At 36.2% G+C, this 16,155-nt stretch overlaps 1 protein-coding gene across 3 annotated transcripts in view; it reads left to right on the forward strand.

Moving 5' to 3' along the window:
- LOC144958147 (cubilin-like) overlaps positions 1–16,155 on the forward strand; it is a 232,482-nt gene that overhangs the window by 26,622 nt on the left and 189,705 nt on the right. For all 3 annotated transcript variants that reach the window (XM_078889900.1, XM_078889901.1, XM_078889902.1), the window contains 4 exons: positions 976–1,107; positions 5,036–5,131; positions 7,897–8,018; positions 15,168–15,354. In XM_078889900.1, the coding sequence (XP_078746026.1) occupies positions 976–1,107; positions 5,036–5,131; positions 7,897–8,018; positions 15,168–15,354 (537 nt within the window). The remainder of the gene's footprint in view (positions 1–975; positions 1,108–5,035; positions 5,132–7,896; positions 8,019–15,167; positions 15,355–16,155) is intronic.

Here is a 16,155-nt window from a genome sequence, read left to right on the forward strand (position 1 = left end):
GAGAGGGGCAGCGAGATAGGGTTGTGCAATTTCATGCGAGTCGTCTAACACACACCTAGTCAGTAAATAACTAGCACGCACAGAGTGTGTCGGACTGGGCCATTTCTCTCTATTTTGCTACAGACAGACATGCATTTCTCCGTCTCTCTTTTCTCCTTCTTATGGGTACTTCGTTTCAGTATAAATGTCGATCGGAAAAAAAATAATGCGAAATAATTATTTTTCTTCGAAATATTTGTTCTTCTTCGAACGCTCTCAGCAGAAGTATACTTTCCTCACGACCATGATTGTTTTAATTTTTCTCTCTTTCCTCCTTCACACACGACCGCACCACCTCCTCCTCTCCTCCTTCTTCTTCTTCTTTTTCTTCTTCTTCTTCTTCTTCTTCTTCTTCTTCTTCTTCTTCTTCTTCTTCTTCTTCTTCTTCTTCTTCTTCTTCTTCTTCTTCTTCTTCTTCTTCTTCTTCTTCTTCTTCTTCTTCTTCTTATTCTTTTATAAGAATTAATCCAAATAAACGAAAGAATTGGCTTAAAAATTTAACACAAACAAGCAGGAGCAAAGATACGCAGCTTCTCGTGTCAAGCATGAGATACACATCCTTCAAATCTTTCTTTCATTTTACAACTAACTCAGACCTGGGCCCAGAAATGTGTGTACTCTCTCAAATAATTGGGATTTTTTTTTTGGTACCATAAAATGACCTCATTATAAATGAGTTGGGGAAAGTGACGGGATTTGACTAGTCACATTACATGTCATATCTGTGTTGTGTTTATTAATTAATCCATATTTTTGTCCTGTTGGTCTATTTTCGCATGTTCAGAAAGTTCCGACAATTTTTTTACCAACCATTTACAGCCCTGTGTATATTTTTTTTTGTATTTTAAAAATAGTTTTCAAGCCATAATATTCATTATTTAAAATTCTCTGTTAGAGACATGGTACCATATCTTGTGCTTTATCATCTCTCCTCAGGCTACACAGGCAATGGATATTCCTGCTCTGACATCAATGAATGTCTGATTAATCATGGCGGATGTTCCATCCATCCTCCGGTTCAGTGCTTCAATAATCGGGGATCCAGCACTTGTGGTAATTGCCCTGCTGGTAGGTGCTGATGTTACATTTCTTTTTGTTCCTACAACTTTTTCTCTCTTCTTTCTTCCTACTGCTTCTCCCATGCTTACTTCTTTTTCTCATCTTCCTCCCTTCATCCATAATCATTGTTGTAATCATTGTCGTTATGTTCATTATAATTGTTATCTTTATATTTGTCGTTGTCATCAAGGTCATCATCATCATCATCATCATTTCTCTTCTATTCTTTTTCCTCCGCTTCCTCCTCTTCCTTCAAAGCGCCTAGAGCTCATATTGCATGAGATGTTGGTGCTATATTAGTGTGCATAGTTATTATTATTATTATTATTATTATTATTATTATTGTTATTATTATTATTATTATTATTATTATTATTATTGTTATTATTATTATTATTGTTATTGTTATTGTTATTATTATTATTATTATTATTATTATTATTGTTATTATTATTATTATTATTATTATTATTATTATATTATTATTATTATTATTATTATTATTATTATTATTATTATTATTCCTCCTCCTGCTTTTCATTTCCCTACCAACTACTACTATTAACTCTGCTACTACTACTACTACTACTACTACTACTACTACTACTACTACTACTACTACTACTACTACTACTACTATTTCAATTACAATTTCAATTGAAGAAAATCAGTTCGATCCATCAGTATATTACAATTGGAACATGTAAAACATTGGTTGTCTCCCTCATTTTTTCGAAACTAGATTATTGTAACTCCCTGCTTGTCAACTTGCCCCAGGCTTCTATAAAACAATTACAACTACTGCAAAACAGTGCAGCAAGATTAGTTTTTGACAAACGAAATTTGGATCATGCAGGCCTGTAAATCTTCCGTCTATTGTCGGATTTCCGACAGTACGATTTTGCTCTATAAGTGCTAAAAAAAATAAAATAAAAGATAGTAGTAAAAATAAAATTCATAACGCCAAAGAACAGAACCAATAAAAAAGAAAATAAAAGACTTTTATTTCGTTCCTCGAAAAAATTAGATTTTATTCCGTTTCAAATGCTGACTTAAAAAAACAAAACAAAACAAAAAAACTTTTTATTTGTCGCATCAAAGACAGAACATGCCGTCTATCAGTTAGCTATAATATTATCATACCACATACACGCTCCGCTAGACGTTTATGTATCCACTGCTTGGCTACTGTGCCACAGCCAGCGAGAGAGAGGTCGCGAAGTTCGCGCGAGTTGTCTTCACACACACACACACACACACACACACACACACACACACACACACACACCTAGTCAGTAAATAATGCACACACAGAAGTGTGTGGAACTGGACCGGAAGGTTTCTCTCTATTTTGCTACCGACACACATGCATATCTCCGGTTCTTATTTCTCAGTCTCTATATTTCTTTGGTTCTGTCCCGATGTGAGACGGAAAAGAAAATAATGCGAAATAATTATTTTTCTTCGAAATATATATTCTTCTTCGAAAGCTCTCACCACACCACCGCACCACCTCCTCTTCTTCTTCTTCTTCATCGTCGTCGTCATCTTCTTCTTCTTCTTCTTCTTCTTCTTCTTCTTCTTCTTCTTCTTCTTCTTCTTCTTCTTCTTCTTCTTCTTTCTTCTTTTCTTCTTTCTTCTTCTTCTTCTTCTTCTTCTTCTTCTCTTCTTCTTCTTCTTCTTCTTCTTCTTTTCTTCTTCTTCTTCTTTTTTCTTCTTCTTCTTCTTCTTCTTCTTCTTCTTCTTCTTCTTCTTCTTCTTCTTCTTCTTCTTCTTCTTCTTCTTCTTCTTCTTCTTTTTCTTCTTCTTCTTCTTCTTCTTCTTCTTCTTCTATAAGAATTAATCCAAATAAACGAAAGAATCAGCGTAAACATTTAACACAAACAGGAGCGAAGATACGCAGCTTCCCGTGTCGAGCACTACTAGACGTTTAGATACACATCCTTCAAAAGGGTAGGAATTGTTCTCTTCCTTTCATTTTACAACTAACTCAGACCTGGGACCTCAAATAATTGGGATTTTTTTTTTTTATACCATAAAATAAGGACCTCGTTAAAAATAAGTAGGGGAAAGTGACATGATTTGACTAGTCAATTGACGTGTCATATCTGTGTTGTGTCCATATTTTTGTCCTGTTGTGTCTATTTTCACGTGTTCAAAATGTTCAGACAATTTTTTCACCAACCATTTACAGGCCTGATCATGCAACCCCTTGGTTGCCCATTGAAAAGTGCACATATTACAAAGCAGCGTGTCTTGTTTATAAGTGTTTGACTGGTATAGCACCAGTATATCTCACAGATCACGTGGTCATGTGTAAATTTGAAAATTACACTTTAAGATCATGTAATGATCAAATGAAAAATTTCGGAAAAGGATCAAGAACAAAATTTGGTGATAGATCGTTTGCTTGTTTCGGCCCCAAGATTTGGAATGAACTACAACGTGGTCTGAGGGAGCGCAAGTCTTTACCTGCCTTTAAAAAAGAATCTCAAGACACATCTTCACTGTATTTGCTTGTATTGACGCTATGAACCCTTGATTTGGCTATGAATTCTTGGTATTGCATTTTTTTTTTTTCACTTTCACTCAAAATTGATAATTTATATTGTAAAGTGCCCAGAGCTTGTGTTTTACACGAGATTGAGCGCTGTATAAATGTTTATTATTATTATTACTACTACTACTACATTATCATCATCATCATCATCATCATCAGCAGCAGCAGCAGCAGCAACATCAACAGCATCATTATTAATATCCTCCTCCTCATCATCATCATCACGGTCATGTTCTTTTATATTAAACACCACTAGAATTTAGTCTCTAGATTAAGTTAGTCTGAATACTTATTTTGTTAGCCGACAAAGAAATATACAGGATGTATTTACACATCAATTGTGCAAAAACCTTTCATTAAAAATTTTGAAAAAATACCATGTTAAAAGTAGATTTATTACTCTTATATTCCCCACTATGGGTTAGGGTAACAAAACTCGTTAAATTTAAATTTGAAATATTTTATTAATATGAAATATTTTTCATGTTGATTTTATAAAAGTAAAATATAAATTGTTCAAGGAAGAATAAAGTACACTCACCATTTCTTGATATCAATGAAAATAATTGTGTTTTAAAGGTGAAAATGTGGCCGCTCTATCCATATAAAATAGAAAAACATAGAAGTGTACGGTCAACAAGTGCAGTGTAAAAATAATGATTTTATGAGAATTGTCCTATTTCTTGGCTGACAATGAAACCCAAGTGGTGATTCTACCTCCAGGGATAATTTATGGCCATTCTTCTTGTTCTGGACATCAATTATGACATAACCACATGGTGGTCTGCCCGTCATTGACAGTGGAGAGAAAACTAAAGTGAAAGATTTCTAATGAAATATACGGCTGTGTGGTGGTCTTTTTAAAAATGCGATACCTTGGCCATCAAACAACCTTCATTAAAACAAATTGGTACAAATACAGATAAGATGTTTGACTTTTAGACAAACTCGGAAAAAATCTCATATCAATAATGTGTCTGTTTTTTTTTTGCTGTGCAAAGTTTTAAAACAACATTTTTCTACCTTTAGTGCCCATTTTGTTGTTTTGTTGAAGTGGTATCAGAAGAAAGCTGAAACCTTCATCTTTAAGACTATACCAAATGTAGCTCTGTACATTTTTTGTTGGTGGAGGTATAATGGTTGAATGTCCTGGTTTTAAAATATTCATTTTCTCGACACGTGACGCAGAATATTATAGGGTTTTTTTTCTGACACAAAAATGTCTGTTGCAGTAACTACTAAAATTGTATAACACTTGTCTAATCTATAATGTCAATTTCTTTATTATATTTTTTTCTTTCTTTCCTTCTTTCTTTTTGTCTTTTTTACTTAATGGATATGTCCATTAATTATTCATAAATTTCTATCTTCACTCAGGTTACACAGGTAATGGAAGGGCCTGTAATTATGTTGGAGACACTGTGTCGTGTTCAGTCAACAATGGTGGTTGCCACCCTGTAGCAAATTGTATCTGTAAGTATTAGTGGAAAAGATTTGGGGGGGGGGGGGGGGGGGATGATAGAGTTTTAATAGAGTCAATTGCGGTGCAGTATTATTTCTGGGTGAAGTAGATGCCAAAAAGTATACTTGAAGTTGAAATGATAATAAATATGAGGATACATAAACTTATCCTCAGTTTCATATTTTCGACTACAATTATATATCCAACATCTATATCACTCCAACAGAATACTGAGTCAAACATATGCCTCCAAAATACTTGTTATTACTTTTCAAAGTTAGTGGCAAACGACTGAATGTGATTATAGGCACTGAAACCTGGCTACATGGAAACATAAAAAAATCAAGAGCTTGAACTTTACAAATTTGAAATATACCAAAAAGACATCACATGACAGGGAAGGAGATGGCATCATCATATGTATAAAGGAAGATTGAAATACTGAGTTTGTGAACACACAAAAACAGTATTTTGCACAATTAAGCCCAACTGTTTAAATAAGAAAGACATAAACTAAGGATCGGTGTATAAAGCAACCAGACAGTGAAATAATAACAGGCAAAATGATATGTGCATAAATAACCAAAATTCATGAAAAAAACAAAAAGACCTTATTCTATATAGCTGGTGATTTCAACCTTCCTAATTATGATTGGGAAACAAAGCATAAAACAAATCTATTTGCAACAAACACTCATTTCGTAGACCCATATCAGAAAAAACAAATAGAGCATAGAAAAAGTACAGAAGGTGGTGCAAGATACGTAACTAATAATTATTCATTCACCAAAGGCAGCCCAGAAACCAATATGAAAAACTAGGATGGCTTCCCCTGGCCAAAAGATCAAACATTTTTCAAGGGAATAAACAATATAATATAAAATATCCAAAAGCCAACTAACGAGATAAGAGAACCAGACAAATGTTCAACATCCTGCAATCAAATGTCAATAGCCATCAATTTTATTTTTCCAAACACCATCCTTCTGTGGAATAGCCTTCCAGATTCAACTAAATTACTTAGCAGCGCCGAGGACATAAACATTGCATTGCAATACATACAACTTGGAATGCAATGTTCGTCTCAATGTGTTAGTGTTATTGTTCATATTGACAGTATTACTCAGTTACAATGAGTCCATCAATTAAGAAGAAGAAGAAGATGAAGGATGGGGAGGAGGTTGAGGAGACTGCACTACCACTCTTCAAGTGACAGATCTTATTTGTGACCTGACATTTTATTTTTCAAAACGTTTGTGGAATTATCACATCATAATATTTGAAATAAGTAATACAGTTCACTCCGCTTAATCGCACATCGGTGAATCGCACACTCCGCTTATACGCTACACATTCCTGAAAAACTGAGTTTTTCTATATAATCTTAATCTTAATCACACACCCTCTCTGATTAATTGCTACACCTTGATTCCATCTTGATTGGACAACAATATACCCATCAGCGGTGAACTGACATTTCAGGAGCTACTGGACCCCATTCAGCCACACAGACAGCGCCTGGATAATAAAGATAAGCATGAGTCATCAGAATATGACACACCAACCACCCCTGACAAACACTGAAAAACTTGACATAGTGGACAAACAACGCCATTTCATCCAAGAATAATGCTTGACAGATGATCTAACAACATTGGCGAGAATGCAGACAAGAGTTTCTAAACAGCTTGCACAAAATAGAAAGCAATCAACGCTTCATGATTACAATTCTTACAAACTATAATGTCACAATTTGTTGCAAATATTAAAAAAAAAAAAAAAGAAAAAAAAACGAAAAAAAAACCCCCAATAACAAACACAATAAAGAAATAAAATTTAAAAAAACCACCCCCCCAAGCCCGAAGAAAACTCAGAGCAAAAGCTGGTGTTAGGTGCTATTTTTAGCTTGTCCGCTTAATCGATTCGATACACTATCCTGAACTCACAAGGGTGTGTCATTAAGTGGAGTCGACTGTAATAATGATAATATGCAGAGCAACAACAATAAGAATATAATATAAGAAAAGAATGATTAAAGATGAGTTTACACTCAACAAGGGTTCCCAATAGCTCAGTTGGTAGAGCACAGGCTCCACATGCAAAGAAACCGAGATCAGTCCAGGGTGAAATTGAGCTTATTTTCTGACTTCCCTGTCCACCCAGTAGTGGTTGGGTAGCTGAGTCTGATAGATCTGGCAGAAAGTACTTTGCGATAGACAAGTGTCCTATCCGCTATTGCCTGTTTCTTGCTTTAGAAACCAGGATAAACTCTGGCTCCATGGGCTTAAGGGCTCTGAATGACTACTTTGATGCAATGAGTCACATATATCTATCAAGAGGTTGTAAGTATGGTTCATTTGCATGTCTAATTTAGTAAAAGTTATATAAAGTTATCATCTCCAGTGAAGATACCAATAGCTCAGTTGGTAGAGCACTTCTTTCACAAGCAGAGGGTACAGTTAGGTCATTTTCTGACTCCCTGTCCACCCAACAATGATTGGGCAGCTGGGTCAGTTAGGCCTGGTGGAAAGTAATTCACAATAGATTTGTATCATATCCAAAGGGTAGCAACAATTGTTAATGTCTTTTAAGACAATAGAGATAACCTGGTTTAATGGATTTCAGGCTATAAAGGACTTCTATTCATAAAGTATGACCTATAACCTTAAAACAATGTTATGTTGTGGTGGTTAAGATAATGAAAATTGAATTGCTAGTCAAAATGTGTGATTTTGATCAAGTTAATACATTAAAAAATTTCACCTTTAAATTTCAGCCACAGTGAATGGGCGTTCATGTCAGTGTCCAGATGGATACGAGGGGTCAGGGATTGGAATCTCTGGATGTCGGATTGCAATGTGTGGAGGCGTTCAGTGTCAAAACGGAGCCTCCTGTGTAGTGAGTATTAGTGCTTTCATAGAAGGTTTAAGCTTATCAAAGTTAATTGTAAATTGAAAAAACAATTGTCAATCACTATTACTAAGAGGCGATGACGACTATCTCTATTACTACTTCTACTCCCACTACTACTACTACTACTACTACTACTACTACTACTACTACTACTACTACTACTACTACTACTACTACTACTACCACTACTACTACTACTACTACTACTACTACTACTACTACTACTACTACTACTACTACTACTACTAGTACTGCTACTACTGCTGCTACTACTTCTACTACACTACTACTACTATAACTACTACTACTACTACTACTACTACTACTACCACAAACTATTGCTACAACTACTATTACTACTACTATTACTACTACTACTACTACAGATCACTCTGGATAATCGCAACTCAGTTTATCGCAACTTTCGGTTAATCCAACAGTTCCCAAGAAACAGAATTTATTCTAAATAAAAGTCATTGGTTAATTGCAACAAGCTTGGATAATGGCAACAAATTTTTTACCTCAAAAAGTGGCAAATTCAAGAAATCAACAAAATCTCAAGGTTAAATTTTATCATTGGTGAAATCATGACAGTTGAAGAATAGAGAGCGGATGGGTTTAATGCTACAGTGGTGTAACACCATCCTATCAGAGACAAAAGAGGGCAGGGCTTTACAGTATGGGTTGGAGGTCATTGGTGACCATTAGATAGGAAGCGAGGGGGCTGGGCACATAGTCTTGACAACAAGTAGACAATGACAGTTGTAAAGAGAGACTGAGTGATATTCTTTGTTACTTTGTTTTGGAATTGGCAACTGTGATTTGTGACCAATGGGTTTGGTAAGAGCTTCTTGTCTCTCATCATGGCTAATCTCTTTGACTCAGAGTGAAAGTTGATCCAAACTGAATCATTATAGCTTGTCGCTCCAACACCGAACCCACTCCACAGCATCTGTGGAGTAGACTCTTAGGTCATGGTCAGTGCAGCTGGGCCCATCCTGGCATTCTCTAAGGATGTGCTCCATCGTCTGCTCTGGGCATCCACATGTACACAAGCTAGTCTCAGCCAGCCCCCACTTTTTCATACTTTCAGCTGTTCTCCCAATTTTTGTCCATGCTCTGTTCAATGTTACCCATTCATTCCTAGGGAGCTCAGTTCCATAAGGCACTTCATCGCTCGGTTCTTCAACAGCTTCATTTGCATGATTGTCCTACTCCCTCCATGTGGAAAGTCTGATGGAGGATTGGACTGCAGTTGGTTTCAAGTTACCAGTAATGATCCAGCAGGTGTTATGTAGCTCAGGGTCAATCTTTTTGGCATGGCAAGATCTTGCCCAGACTGGCTGATGAATAGCAGAGGGCTAGTGCGGTTGTCCTGACTGTTTTCGGATCTGCTCCTCATGTAGTGTTTGCCAGTTTTCTTAGGAGGTTGTTTCTTTGTGTGCTGAGAGAAGGACAGTTTGCGTCTAAGGTGACACCGAGGTACACAGAGAATGTGTTGTTCTCCAATATGTTCCCATTCTAGGAGATGTTCAGTTTCCTGTTGGCTTGCTGGTTTTTTAAATGGAAGGCACACACTTGAGTTTTTCCTGGGTTGGCATTTAGTGAGTTCTTTAAATAATACTCAGAGAGTGTCTTCAGGGCGTCTGTTAATCTCTCCTCAATGGTCTTGAAATCAGAGGCCTTGGATGCAAGACACAGATCATTAGCATATAGAAACCTCCGGATGTTCTCAAATTCAGGTTGGTCATTGGTATAAATGTTAAAAAGGATAGGTGCAAGTACCGATCCTTGAGGGAGTCCATTCTTTTGTGATCTCCATCTGCTTTTCTTCCCATCCATTTCCACAAAAAAGCGAAGGTTTGATATAAGTGATTTTATTATTGCAACTACTTATGTGTTACAAGTTACTCTCAGACCTGCCAACTGGTACGATTTCCTGTATTTTTGTTCGATTTTTGGACCCAAATATGTGGAAAGATTCCAAAGGATATAGTCCAATTTTTTTATTTTTTTTATTTTTTAAAATTTTTTTTGGGGGGGGGGGGGGGATATTTTATTTTGTTTTTCTCAAGTGTGATTGATGTTGAGAATTATGCCAAGTCTGGGTTGTAGCCTCCCACCACCACCTACTACTACTACTACTAATGTACCACGCCTAACCGGCTAGCTGTGATGTTGTGTGCTCCTGTTTATATATGGATTTTTAACGATTATATTGTGTCTTTTTACATAAATTTTATATGTACAGATTCGTAATTATCAGGACTTTCAATTTATGAACTTTGTGAGGCTTTTTACCAGTAAGTTTTAAAGATTTTTGCATGGGTTCCCGAAATTTTCTTCATTTTTACATCTTTGCATGACTACACACCCAAGAATTTTAATCATGGTGCTTTCTCTTCTGTCCATATTTTACTGCCTTTTAAATGTCACTATGACTAATATTTTTACAAGCCATATTAACCTGAGTTGACATCTATTGAAATTAAAGATCTAATCACGGATCACAACATCGAGATACTATGTGTTGTAGAATCATGGCTTAATGAATACGGCGATGAAACAACAATCAACGAACTTGCGCCACCTGGATTTGAAAGTTGCTCTTTTCCGCGCAACGAGCGTAGAGGAGGTGGTATTGTGATCGTTCATAAAAACTCTAATTCCTGAGATTAAGTGCAAAACAACACCCATCTTCATAAATCATTTGAATCAGTTGAAATATCCGTAATATGTCATGAAAGAACAACAAAAATTATCGCATTATACAGACCACCTCACAACTCAAAAAATAAGATCAGCACGTCTGATTTCATCGACAAATTCAACAAAATGGTAACTATGTATGCCATTGAAAATAAAGAATTTGTCATTTTGGGCGACTTTAATATCCACTATAATCGCAAAACTACTGAAACTGAGAAAATAAAGTCAATTTTTAATGAGCATAATCTGACACAGCATGTTCATGAGACCACCCACCGACAAGGCCACATTTTGGACTGGGTAGTAACCAACCAAAACATTACCCCAACAACACCAGTAGTCGTCGACAACAAATGCATTTCTGATCATTGCTTCATCTATTTTAGTATTCCTATTGATCAAAGAAACATGCCAAAATGAAGCAAAAAATCACATCTAGAAAGCTCCAAAAAAATAAACCTTGATGATTTCAAAACCGATTTATCGAAAGAATCATCAAAGCATCCAAACATGACTGCGGACTTATTCTACGAGAGCACAAAGATCATTTAGGCCTGTAAATTCTCAGTCAATTAACTGAAATCAGTCAATTGGTCAAATTCAAATATTTTTAAAAAGGAAAGAAAGAATTGAATAAAGACAGAATTCATGAATCGTAGTCGAATGACTGTAAAGTTAATTAGAAATGTTCCACAGTGCTACGCATAGCTCATGGACCGTTTCTATTAACGATGGATATATTGCCAAGGCTAAGCGTCTTTTTAGAATTGCCGTGTCTGAACACATCCCAGTGTATTTTTACACAGTCTTCATGAAATTATTTTTTCACTTTCCAAACCTGTCGTGATCCCAATGGTAGCCAATTTTAACTGAGCTGCTGAGCGATAAATTTCACTGTTTCGTCTTAGCCAAAATTGACCACATTTACCTGGAAGACAGTAAAAGTATGAAAAAGCAAAATGCAAATGTCGGAAGTGCATTATGAAGACACCTTCAAATCGAAAGTTAAATGATTGCTACAAGCACATCTCGATTACCTCATGTTGTAAACAAACTGGTTGATCGTTTCTAGTTTCTTCAGTGATTGGGTACCTAATTGTAAGGAACAATGGTAAGTAGCCTAATTAATTCCCGGGCAAATTAGTTTTCGGCCATTGTTTTGCTCAAGCGAGCTTGCTGTTTACTGTTCATTTCGATTCTTTGGATTTTTCTGCTACGAATTACGACTATGAAGAGTTTCAGTCAATTTTTATAGAGCTCATTTACAGGTCTAATCATTATGAACCAGCATGCTCCATTGACAGAAAGACTCGTAAAAGAGAGAAAACCGTCTCCATGGTACTCAGCAGCTGTCAGAATCGCAAAAAAAAATGAAAAGCGCAAGGCTGAATGTAAATGGAAGAAGACCAAACTACAGGTCCACAAAGTAATGTACATGTCCTACAAAAAGAAATATAAGAAAACGATATTTACAGCAAAGGGAGACTTTTTTAGAAGCAAATTAAACGAAGTCAAAGATTCAAAGCAATTTTTCCGCCTGACAAACACCCTTTTGGGAAAGAATAATACACCTGTACTTCCATCGCACAACGATGACAAAGCTCTTGCAGAGCACTTCTCAGAATTTTTCCTAGACAAAGTTTTAAAAATCTGCGAATCCCTCGACCAACACAACACTGATGAAAATAATCCCAACTTTATCTGCGAAGAGATGACAGTTTTTGAAGAAGTATCTCTTGAAGACGTAAAGTCCTTGATCATGTCATCGTCAAACAAATCTTGCGCACTCGACCATACTCCAACAAATATGCTGAAAGTTTCCATGGACACTGTCGGTCAATCAATACAAGACATCATAAATTCCTCCCTAAAAACAGGTATTTTCCCACGACTGCCTTGTTACACCTCTTCTTAAGAAGTCAGGGCTCGACTCAGACAATTAAAGGAACTACCGGCCAGTATCAAATCTATCTTTTTTATCAAAGTTGCTCGAAAAGATAGTCCTCACACACTTAACAAAACACCTTTCGAAAAACAGACTTCAAGAACAGTTCCAGTCAGCGTATCGCAAAGGACACAGCACAGACATGCCCTGATACGAGTAGTGAATGCTCTTTTAGATGTCTTCGACAGTGGGGACACCTCGATTCTCTGTCTCCTGGACCTTTCTTCTGCATTTGACACAATCGACCACTCAATTCTTGTTGCATGACTAAAGAACTCTTTCGGCATAAACGGACCAGATCTCAGCTGGTTCCAATCGTATCTCCAAAACTGGAAACAGATAGTTATGATAGGAAATAAAAATCCAACGAAAAAGAAATTCATTTTGGCATTCCTCAGGGGTCTGTTTTAGGCCCAGTTTTGTTTGTTTTGTACACATCCCTGTTAGGAAAAATTATTCGTGACCATGGGCTTGATTATCATGTATGACAACACCAATCCAACCAAACAAATTGCAACATCGATCGGAAAATGTGAACAATGCATAAACAACATACAGACTTGGATGTGTAGAAATTGTCTCAAATTAAATGGAGACAAGACTGAAGTTCTTGCTGTCGGGAGCAAAAGCAACATTTAAAAAATCGAAAACTCCACGATCACAATTGACAACAAATTAATCTTGTATACAACGTAAAAAATCTAGGTACCGTTCTGGACTCTGAACTGCACATGAAAGATCAAGTGGTGAAAGGCCTTAAAAGAAAACTTTATTTGAATTGAAAAAGATCAGCTCCATCAGGGACTACCTACCTATCCGAACCAGCGACCACCTGAGCTCTAGCCCTTCGGTCTTGTGCCATGACGTAGAAGTTAGACGTCCCATCAGGGACTATATCACCCAACAAGCGTGCCAGCAGCTAGTAACTTCTATTTTATTCTCAAAATTGGACTATTGTAAAGCTTTACTCTTCCTACGACGTCAGAAAACATCAAGAGCCTGCAAGGAGTTCAAAACAATGCTGCACGCCTTATCATGAGAAAAAAGCAACGCGATGAAGCAACACCCCTACTCTTCAACCTTCACTGGTTACCAGTACGTGAGCGCATCGATTACAAGGCAGCCACTTGCGTTTACAAATGCCTCAACAATCACACCCCGAATTCCGTCCAGGTACTGTGCACAGTTTATAAACCACCTCGTACATTGCAGTCGGCATCAAATGACCTGCTTGAAATACCCAGAACCAAATTAAAGACTGGAGAAAGATCTTTCTCCTACTTTGCCCCTCTTACTTGGAATGAACTCCCTGCTCCATTAAGAAGATCCCCATCACTGAACTAAATGTTGAACCTGTCTATGAACTGTGTTTGCTGTTGCAAAGTGTGTTTCAAGTTGTGTGTACGTGTGGATGTGGATGAGTGTGTGTGGTATTGGCGTGTTTGAGGCAGTTGGTGGTGGGAGAGGGTGGCTGTTAGTGTGTATTTTTCTCTTTCGATATGACAATTTTATTTGTAATGCGCCCAGAGCATCCAACCAGGGGGATAGGTTGCGCAATATAAATGGGCATTATTATTATTATTATTATTATTATTATTATATTATTATTATTATTATTATATTATTATTATTATTATTATTATTATTATTATTATTATTATTATTATTATTATTATTATTATTATTATTATTATTATTATTATTATATATTATATTTACTCTACACTACTACTACTACTACTACTACTACTACTACTACTACTACTACTACTACTACTACTACTACTACTCTACTACTACTACTACTACTACTACTCTGCTGCTGCATAGCTGTTACTACTACTACTACTACTACTACTACTACTACTACTACTACTACTACTACTACTACTACTACTACTACTACTACTACTACTACTACTACTACTGACTCTGCTGCTGCTGCTGCTGCTGCTGCTGCTGCTACTACTACTACTACTACTACTACTACTACTACTACTACTACTACTACTACTACTACTACTACTACTACTACTACTACTACTACTACTATCAGTAATTGGAACTTTCGGTTGATTGCAACATTTCCCAAGAAACGGAATTAATTCTATATAAAGGTCACTGGTTAATTGCAACAAACTTCGGTTTATCGCAACAAATTTTCGACCTCTAAAGGAGACAAATTAATCAATCAAACAAAATCTCATGATTAGATTTCATAATGGATGAAATCATGACACGTTGAAGAATCGAGAGTGGATGGGGTTTAATACATTAGTGTGTCACCACCCTATTAGAGACAAAAGAGGTCAGGGGTTTGCAGGGCTATTTTTTAGCTTCTCCGCTTAATCGACACACTAACTTGAACTCCCGAGGTTGTGTGATTAAGCAGAGTCGATTGTACTTCTATTTCAAGTGATTGAAAATAAAATATGATTCCTTCTTACAATAATTGTTTATTGTGACATGTGACTTCACAGTCAACTATTATGGGACCCCAGTGTGCTTGTCCTGAGGGTTACTATGGACCTGCATGCTCAGAACAGACGCAGACATGTGAAGTGAACTATTGTCAAAATGGAGGGACATGTGTCCACAGGCTTGGATTGGTGACGTGCCAGTGTCCAGATGGTTTTACAGGAGCACAATGTGAAAATCAGATATCAGGTTTGCACAGTCATTATATAAATTTATATGGAATTATCATAATCTACAAACAAAAGACTTGTTCATTCATTGTTTACAACAAATTACACAATTTCAACCTATATAGCATGCACACTGAAAGCAGACAATTTGCATCATTAGTTACATTATTTTTAATTAATCATTGCCCCTCAAGACACGCAATTTGTGAACTGATTATTGCTTTTTTAATGATATTTTTGTTTACGTTTAATTGAAAAACAAATAGTGAAAAAAAAAGTTTGATGAAACTAAAATGGTCCCAATTAACTAGTTGGCAATTCTGATTAGCAATTATAATTATACAAATTTCTGTCACAGACTGATTGTTCCAATTACGCCGCTATTCTGATAAGAGTGTTTCAATAGGGCAGAGAAGTTGTGACACCACTACCTTCTACTCTTTCAGTTCCAAACTCATTGGAAGTGTGTATGTAACCAGTCCTTTGGAGGACTATTAATGAATAGTTTATAGAATCATAAGGTGGTATTACTATTTTAGTAGCAGGATATATAGGCAGATTCTTCGGGTTACGGGACATAAATGAACAAGGATGAATGATCTTTATTGATAATCAGACTAGAAAAAACGATGCCATCACTCTGAAACCAGAAGATCAATTACATAGGATATGTATTCAGTCCTCCAGAAGAGTGGTTTTACACTTCCAATGAGATTGGAAACATTTTTTTGACATCACACTTGGTCCCTATTACCAGCTCTAACTGAAATTTTATTCTCTTGTCTTTCTCTCTATTCCTTTTATTTTTCACCATTGGTGA

The sequence above is a fragment of the Berghia stephanieae genome, chromosome 12 (genome assembly GCF_034508935.2).
Source record: "Berghia stephanieae isolate SIO BIC M18660-M18661 chromosome 12, UCSD_Bste_1.3, whole genome shotgun sequence".
Taxonomy (NCBI): Eukaryota; Metazoa; Mollusca; class Gastropoda; order Nudibranchia; family Aeolidiidae; genus Berghia; species Berghia stephanieae.